This window comes from Mus pahari, chromosome 14, assembly GCF_900095145.1.
Source record: "Mus pahari chromosome 14, PAHARI_EIJ_v1.1, whole genome shotgun sequence".
In the NCBI taxonomy this organism is placed as follows: domain Eukaryota; kingdom Metazoa; phylum Chordata; class Mammalia; order Rodentia; family Muridae; genus Mus; species Mus pahari.
In genome coordinates, this window is record NC_034603.1 from 4610639 (window position 1) to 4619183 (window position 8545).

Sequence of the window (8545 nt, forward strand, 5' to 3'; positions counted from 1 at the left end):
CTCTCTCTCTCTCTCTCTCTCTCTCTATATATATATATATATATATATATATATATATATATATATATGTCAGAAGGTGAGGCAAAGGCAGGCTGATCTCTTGAGTTCAAGGCCAGTCTGGTCTACAGAGTGAGTTCCAGGACAGTCAGGGCTATTGGGTGATGGGGGTGGGGGTAGGAGTGGGGAGAAGGAGGAGGAGGAGGAAGAGAAAAAAGCCTTTCCTAGTTGATGATGAACCCTTATTTTCTTCGGCTGGTGGCCCCGACTTGTTTCTCACTAACCACTGATCAGTATTAAACTGCAACACTTTAACACCTCAGAACCCAGGCTGCAAAGCACTCATCAATAATCTCCTTTGTAGAATTCCTCTGGCCATTTTCATTCATTTACTTTTCAAAGTGACCTTTTATTTTGTCAAACCAAACATAATCTCAACATATGAGAGGCAGAGGCCCTGTGCATTCGAAGCCAACCGGGGACACACAGTCCTTGTCTCAAAAACAAAAATAGGGGCTGGTGAAATTAACAGTGCATTCCACGAAAGATTTGATTTTGGTCCTTGGAACCCATGTAAAAACATGGATGTGTGGGCTGGAGAGATGATGGCTCAGCAATTAAAAGCACGCACTAGACCTAGGCTCCGTTCCCTGAGCCCCCGTGTCAGCAGATTTGAAGACTCTAACTCCAGTTCCAAGGGCTCCAACAGCCTCTTCTGGTCACTACAACCACCAACATCAACGCGCACCAACACATGTATAACTTAAAACAGACTCTCCAAAGGTTCCCTTGTCCTCTGAGCTCCATGTGGGCCATGTGGCAAATGCATTCCTTTATTTACACTGGTAATTTAGAAAAGTGTATGAGAAGTTTGAGGAGACAGGCAAAGGAATCCAAACCACACAGACAACCCAATTACAAAGACCCAGTACCAATCCTGAACTCACACTAGCTGACCGGTGCCTAGAGACTCACCTCCCCGGGACACGTCACAGATGAGGTTCCAGGCTTTCATGATGTCTGGGTTTTTACTCTGCAGCAAAACGACACACTGATAGGCTCGCTTCTTAAACTCCTCATCAGCATCAAACCTCTTCTTAGATTCCTGTTTTAACAATTGTAAGATCTAATTCTATAGTTCTAGATGAAGGATGTATTCATTACTGTATGTACCCGCACCACAAAAAATAGACTGAGAATACCACAATACTCTATACCAAAGCCAAGAACACTGTTCAAGTTCCCGAAAAGAAAAGCAAGCAAACACACCAAACAGTGGCAGGCATGCACACTTTTAATCCTAGCACCAAGGAGGTAGAGGCAGGTGGATCTCTTTGGATTTGAGACCAGTCTGGTCTACACTGTGAATTCCAGACCAGTTAGGAACACAGTGACACCCAGTCTCCAAAACAAAAACCCAAACCCAACCCAATCCAACCAACGGGAAAACATAATCCTGCTAGTGTTCAGGAGTCCCAGGGCTGACCGGGAGAGGCAGCTCAGTGGGTACAGTGCCTGTGCTGCAAGTGTGAGACCCAGAGTTTGGTCTCTAGAACCCAAGCAAAGCTGGACAGTCCTGACAGCCTTCTATAATTTGTAATTCTGGCAGAGATGGGAGCCTCTGGGGAAGCTGGCTAGCTATACTAGATAAAACTGGAGCGCTCCGGGGTCGGCAGGAGACCCTATCTCAATAAATAGTGATCCAGGAAGATACAGGTTAAGTCAAGCCTACGTGTACATACAAGCTGGCATGGTAGTTTTTACTTAGAATCTTAGCAGTTGAGGCTGAAAAGAAGGATCTTGAGTTCAAGGTCACCTTCAGCTACATAGCAGTTAAAAGTCAATCAGAACTCCCTAAGATTATTTCAACAAACCATAAAGAACACCAAAATCCCCCCCCCAAAGCAATGCCCCCCAGTTGTTAAGGTGAACTGAGGTACAGCTCATTGTTAAAAGGGCAGTCTATTGTGTAAGAAGCCCCAGAGGACAGTTAAATACAGGAGGGAAAGGGACAGTTCAACATGACAAACAGCAGTTAGTTAACTCAAACTCTTTTCTTTTCTGTTTTTTTGAGACAGTGTTTCATTGCATAGTCCTGGCTGTCCTGGAAATTACTGTGTATACAAGGATAGCTTCAAACTCAAGAGCTCCACCTGCCTACTGGGTTTTAGATAAAAGCACGCACCACCACCACCTGGCTTAAAATTATTTTTTCATAAAAATACCCAACTTAGCTGAGCATGGTGGCTCCTGCTTGTAGCCCTAACACTCTGGTGAAGTCAGAATGCCAAGTTTACAAGTCAGTCTTGTCTACAGACTGTCCCCAGTTCAAAATCAAACCAAAAAAAAAAAAACCTTCAGTTTTTTTTTGGTGGCACATGCTTTCTCACTTCAGGGTATACTCCCTGGCTTTTCTTTGCAAATTCATCTTTCAAGAGCAATTAGGGCTGGTAAGATGGTTTAGTTGGTGAAGGAACTACAGAGCAAAGTACCCACATGGTAGCAGGAACTGACTCCCCCATAGCCATCTTCTTGCTTTCTTGGATACCAGGACACATGTGTGCATCACCCTCACTCCAGGCATACAAAATTAACAAATTTAGGAAATACTGGAAAACTGATCATCACCAAATCAATACATTTTAGCAATGTACTGTAAAATCACACGTATATTAGCAAATCTGTTACATTATATCTGAAGGCAATTCTAACACAATTATTATTTTTTTAAAGATTTATTTATTATTATATATAAGTACACTGTAGCTGTCTTCAGAAGTACCAGAAGAGGGTGTCAGATCTCATTACAGATGTTGTGAGCCACCATGTGGTTGCTGGGAATTGAACTCAGGACCTTTGGAAGAGCAGTCAGTGCTCTTACCCATTTAGCCATCTCGCCAGGCCCCCACAATTATTTTTTAATTCTATAATTTGCTAGTTTTCAAAAATTTCCTAGAAAACACTGGACTAAAAAGCAGATATCTTTGTTCATCTACCATAAGAAAAACAACTTTGAGAACACACCTCTGTATGTACAATGGGGCTTTCTGGGACAGAGTCACAGAAAGTTCATAGTAGATGAATAAAATTTCTGGTATACTAATTCAGCAGAACTCCACTAAAAGTAACCATCTAGCCTAGTCTTGAAAACCAAAATAGCCGGGCGTGGTGGCACATGCCTTTAATCCCAGCACTCGGGAGGCAGAGGCTGAGGATTTCTGAGTTCGAGGCCAGCCTGGTCTACAAAGTGAGTTCCAGGACAGCCTGGGCTATACAGAGAAACCCTGTCTTGAAAAACCAAAAAGAAAAAAAAAAAAAAAAAGAAAAAGAAAGCCAAAATAATTTATAAATAAATGGAAAGACTCTAGCCATGCAATGAAACAATAAGATATTAAGTATGTACAATGCAGAACTCAAAGATTAATGATTAATAGTTGTATTTGGATTGAAGAGTCAAAGAGAACTGAAAACTCACTGGGGAATTAATTTGTCTATTAATTCATATCTGTTTCTATGCCCACACTCAAAAGTAACGGACCACAGGGTGGCTGTTTTTCAAGCACACAAAACAAAACAAAAAATTTTGGTTTTTTTTCCCTTGCTTTTGTCTTTTCCAGATAGGGTTTCTCTGTTGCCCTGGCTATCCTGGAACTTGCTTTGTAAATCAAGCTAGCGTGGAACTAAGAAATCTACCTGCCTCTTTCCCTACCATCTCCCCCACCCCCTGCTGGGATTAAAGATGTGTACCATTGCTGCCTGGTTAGAATTCAGTTTTTCTAGCAAGTGAACTTTGTGAATCAGCTTTTATTTTCATTCTTACAGTACATTTCAATGTATCTATTATATGTAGAAACTTCTGTATTTGTTAAAAATTTTTAAAAAATATTTATTTATTTCATGTATGTGAGTACACTGTAGATGTCTTCAGACACACCAGAAGAGGGAATCAGATCCCATTACAGATAGTTGTGAGCCACCAAGTGGTTGCTGGGAACTGAACTCAGGACCTCTGGAAGAGCAGTCAGTGCTCTTAATGTTAGGTAAAATTTGGTAAGCACATTTGTCTTTTCTTTTAAATATTGTATTTTAAATTAGGTATGTCCTGTGTGGGGGTTGTGTGCCTGAGCACAATGCCCTTTGAGGCCAGAAGAGGGCATCAGACCCCTAAGGTTAGAGTGAGAAGCAGTTCTGGGCCACCTGTTGGGGGCACTGGGAATAGATGGCAGGTCCTCTGGGACAGCAGGAAGTGCTTTATACCAAGGAACCATCTCTCCAGCCCAATCTGTTAAATTCAAATTTTTAGTACACAGTAAATTCAAATATGGAGCTCCCTTTGGGAAATGGGTGACAGATATATAGTAATACAACGGTGTCAAACCTTATAAAAGGCCTGAAGATCCCCAATAGGAGGCGAAACTGTCAGATAATCTGGAAACTTATCTTGCAGGTGAGCGATGAGCATGCCAAACTGGGTTCCCCAATCTCCTATATGGTTTAACCTGATACCAACCAGAGGACAAGAATTAGAACAATCGTGACGGTTAAAAGTATATTCCATTACAAGACACTAACATTAAAGTGTCAACCTACACCCTGGCAGAAGTCGCTTGTGTGGCTGTCTCCTCAACTGGATTGCTACCTGGCAAGGTAAAGCCCTGTGCTCTTACACCCACTCAATGCTGGGTAACCAGTAACAGGCTAACTAGAGTGAGAACTTAAGACTTACTGAATAAATAAATTTCTAATCAATGGGCTATAAACTGTGTGTAATACAGCTAACCAAGAACATCACGGTCAATAGTCATTGTCGCCAAGCCTAAAGACCTGAGTTTGATCCCTAGAAGAACCTTTATAAGCATCATTCCCTAATAAAAAATAAAGTAATTCCCCAGTAAAGAAGTATATATAATAAAAGGAAGGAAAAAATGTATCTTTTAATCAACCATTGTAGGGCACTTAAGATAAATGGTTCCAAAATGCTTTAACAGCCTTCCCTGTCTGCCTGAGGACAGCTTGTTTATCCCGTTGGTTTCTTCATTTACCTAGCTAGCTTCTTTACTACCACCAGAGTAATCTTTTGGATCATATTGCTCCACTAGTTACAACAGAATCCCAAGTTTATACCATGGCTTACAAAGCCCAACATGTCCATTTCTTGCTAGGCCTTTCTGACTACTAGGCGGTAAGTTCTTGTTATATATTAGGCACTCTGTGGAGGCTGGTAGGATGGCACAGCAGCTAAAGGACACCCACAGCTCTTACAGAGGACCTGGGTTCAGTTCCCAGAATGACAGTTCATAAATGTTTTTAACTAATTAGACAGTTACAGGTAGATTCAATGCCCTCTTCTAGCCTCTAGGACACTATATGCATATAAACTCATGTAGGACATAAACATAAAATTAAATAAATCTTTTTTGTTGTTTTCTATTATCTTAAGACAAGGTCTCATGATGTAGCTCTGGGTGTCCTAGAATTCACTATGAAGACTAGGCTGGCCCCAAGCTCAGAGGTCTAGTGCTGGGATTAAAGGCCTTTGCTGGTATGCACTGGTTCTGTTGTTTCAAATAATAAATCTTAAAAAAAAAAAAAAAATCTATGTAATGAATAGAGATGTATCCTTGATTCCACTGGAAGCTTACAAAAAGGATATAAAAAAAGTTCAAATAGAGGATGGAGATCAGGGTGGGTTTTTATAACATCCATCTTATTTACACATATATGTGTGGAGTCTCTGGCACAGGAATTACAGACAGCATGAGTTCCACAGTGGGGGTATTAGGAACTTAGCTTGGGTCTTCAGCAAGAACAGTGGGTACTTTAACCCTGCAGCCATCTTCCCAGCCCCCAGAATATATTTTTTAAAGCTTACTGGGTAAGTGACTACAAAACAGAACTGAGCTTTTGAGCTAGGATGTTAAAGATACTTCAAAAATGGGATGTATCACTTTTTTTTTTTTTATAGAAATTTCCAAACAAATGTGAGAACTCACCTTAGCACATCATATCCAGCAAATTCGAAGAGGCGACTCGTACTTTCTCCTATGATGGTTGACCGGAGGTGGCCAACATGCATCTCCTTAGCTATGTTGGGAGAGGAAAAGTCAACTATAACCTAAAAGGGGGAGAAAAGAAACTTTTAAAAGGGGGCAATAAATTTTTTTTATCATGCTAACACTTAATAACGTCGGACTTAAATATTAGTCTAGGTTCTAATTCACATAAACCAGATTTTCTTGTGGTTCTAATAGCATATTAAGTGATAAAGAATCAAAAGAACGTATACAAATTACTATTCAAGTATACTATTCAGCAATATCTGCTTAAGTGTCAGTTATGAGCCTTACCTGCCTAGGGGATGTGATTAAATAATTATAAAGTACATCAGAAGTCTGCTTGCCAGTCCGCCCCTGCTCTCCCCAGTGAGGGCAAGGGCAGCCCTTGCAGGTCTAGGCCTGGAGCACTAGTGCAGGACACACAGATACCTTCTCCTTGTCTCCAAGCACAGGCAGCTGGACCCCATTCACTAGGAGGCTGGTTAGCTGTTCTGACACAAAGTCCTTCCTCAAGTGCACGTTAATAAAACCTGAAAGAGGAGATGGAGTGCAGACCATCAGTCTCCCGCGTGTATGAAGGGTTTTTCCCCACCTCACTCATGCTGGTACTACAGCATGTGATATAGCTGTGGCAAACTCTCCGGAGTCTAGCAGGAATCCAGACCGGTTCTCAAATCCCCCTGAAAGCACCTGCCTTAGCATCTATTTCAAACCCATCCCGAACCCGGCTGCTTACTGCAGCCCATCCACTTTCACAAAGGCAGGGCCTTCTCTGTAGGCTCAGCCATTTCTTGTTCTTTTCTGATGAAAGCCTGAATCAGTGGCAGGCAAAGGAACGCATCCAAGGACTGGCTGCCAAATGTCAGCTCCCAAGTCCCAATCCAACTTGTGAGGTTTTTCTTGTGGGTTGGGAGGTGGTCTTGGCTTGAGTCTGGGGCCTCCCCCACTCTCAGTAAGCCCTCTAGCAATGAGCCACACCCATTTCAAATTTTACTTGAGTGCTCGGGCTGGCCTGCACACACCATGCTGTCTCCTGAGGAGACAGGATCACAGATGGGCATGGGTCACTAGCATGGCAACTATTATCACGTTTGGAAAACACTTTACCGTGAGTTACACCCTCAGACCCAGGATTTAAGTTTTAATCCATTTTAAACTTCAAAAAGCAGTCATCAATATACTTATTAAGAAAGGTAACATATCATACCAGGACCCGCAATTTCAACTTTGTCAATGTATTTATTGTTCGGCAGGTGTTTGGTAATGTTTTCTGCAATTTCTCTGGGACTAACTTTCTGTTCCTTTGCTTTGAGCATCTGTAACACAATGTGAAACAATCCATCAGTACCAGGCAGCGAGTTCCTAGAGAATGTGTTGCTGGAAAGCATGAGTTATGGTTTGTAACAATCCATCTGGGCATGGATTAAAGTGAAGCATCATCAGTGCCAAGAGAAAAGTGCCTCAGCTCCCCAGCCGCCTCTTAAAAGGACAGAAAGAAGCCTACAGCTACAAAACCAGAGCTAGCACACTCCCATTCTTACAGATTGGTCATGATTCTGTCCATTATTCATAAGCAGCTCAACAGAAAACTATCAAAGGGACATTAGAGAAAAAAATCTGCTCAAAGGCAAACCTTTCTCAATCACTGCAGAAAGGAAACAGATACAGGCTATGTGTGTCAGGCAGTGTAGCTCTCTGCAAAGAAGGAACTCCTCAGCTTAAAAATGAGTATTGAACACCAGCAATTCCATTACTCAGGGACTGAGGCAGGGCGCCCTGGTGACACAGCCACAGTGTCACAAGAAACCAAAACAAAGAAAGAAAAAGGAACTGGGGCAGTGGTGGTGCACCTTTTAATCCCAGCACTTGGGAGGCAGAGACAGGCAGATCTTTGAGTTCGAGGACAGCCTGAGTGAGTTCCAGAATAGTCAGGATTGCACAGAGAAACCCTGTCTCAAAAAACCAAATCCAAGAAGGGAGTGGGAGAGGGGAGGGGGAGAAAGAAGGGAGGGGCAGAGGGAGACATCCAAGCTGTAACAAATAATTAATGGTGGTGATTTAACAAGTAAGTTGTTCCTTTTAAAAAAAGAAAGGAAAAAGAAAAGAAAGACAGGGTCATCAATGTAACCCAGGCTGCCCTTTACTTGTGGCAATTCTCTTGCCCCAGTCCCTGAGATCATAGACATCTGTCACCATGTCTGGCAACAACTTGTTAACTTTTAATTTCACTTTCCAAATGTCATTAAGCACATATTATCAATCCAGAACACAGCAAGAAGTACCAAAACAAAACAAATACTGCTCTCACTGAGCTACACCCTAGCTCCATGTGGAAAGTGACCCTTGTTCAAAGATATAAGAACTTGCTGTAGCCGGGCGTGGTGGTGCACGCCTTTGATCCCAGCACTTGGGAGGCAGAGGCAGGCGAATTTCTGAGTTCGAGGCCAGCCTGGTCTACAGAGTGAGTTCCAGGACAGCCAAGGCTACACAGA

At 42.3% G+C, this 8545-nt stretch overlaps 1 protein-coding gene across 1 annotated transcript in view; it reads right to left on the reverse strand.

Annotated features, from left to right (window-relative positions):
* The window catches only part of Rars (arginyl-tRNA synthetase), a 27990-nt gene that overhangs the window by 13118 nt on the left and 6327 nt on the right, over positions 1-8545 (reverse strand). The window contains exons 4-8 of the mRNA XM_021211917.1: positions 7261-7369; positions 6483-6583; positions 5991-6112; positions 4376-4496; positions 973-1102 (exon numbers count right to left, since the gene is read on the reverse strand). Of these exons, the coding sequence (XP_021067576.1) occupies positions 973-1102; positions 4376-4496; positions 5991-6112; positions 6483-6583; positions 7261-7369 (583 nt within the window). The remainder of the gene's footprint in view (positions 1-972; positions 1103-4375; positions 4497-5990; positions 6113-6482; positions 6584-7260; positions 7370-8545) is intronic.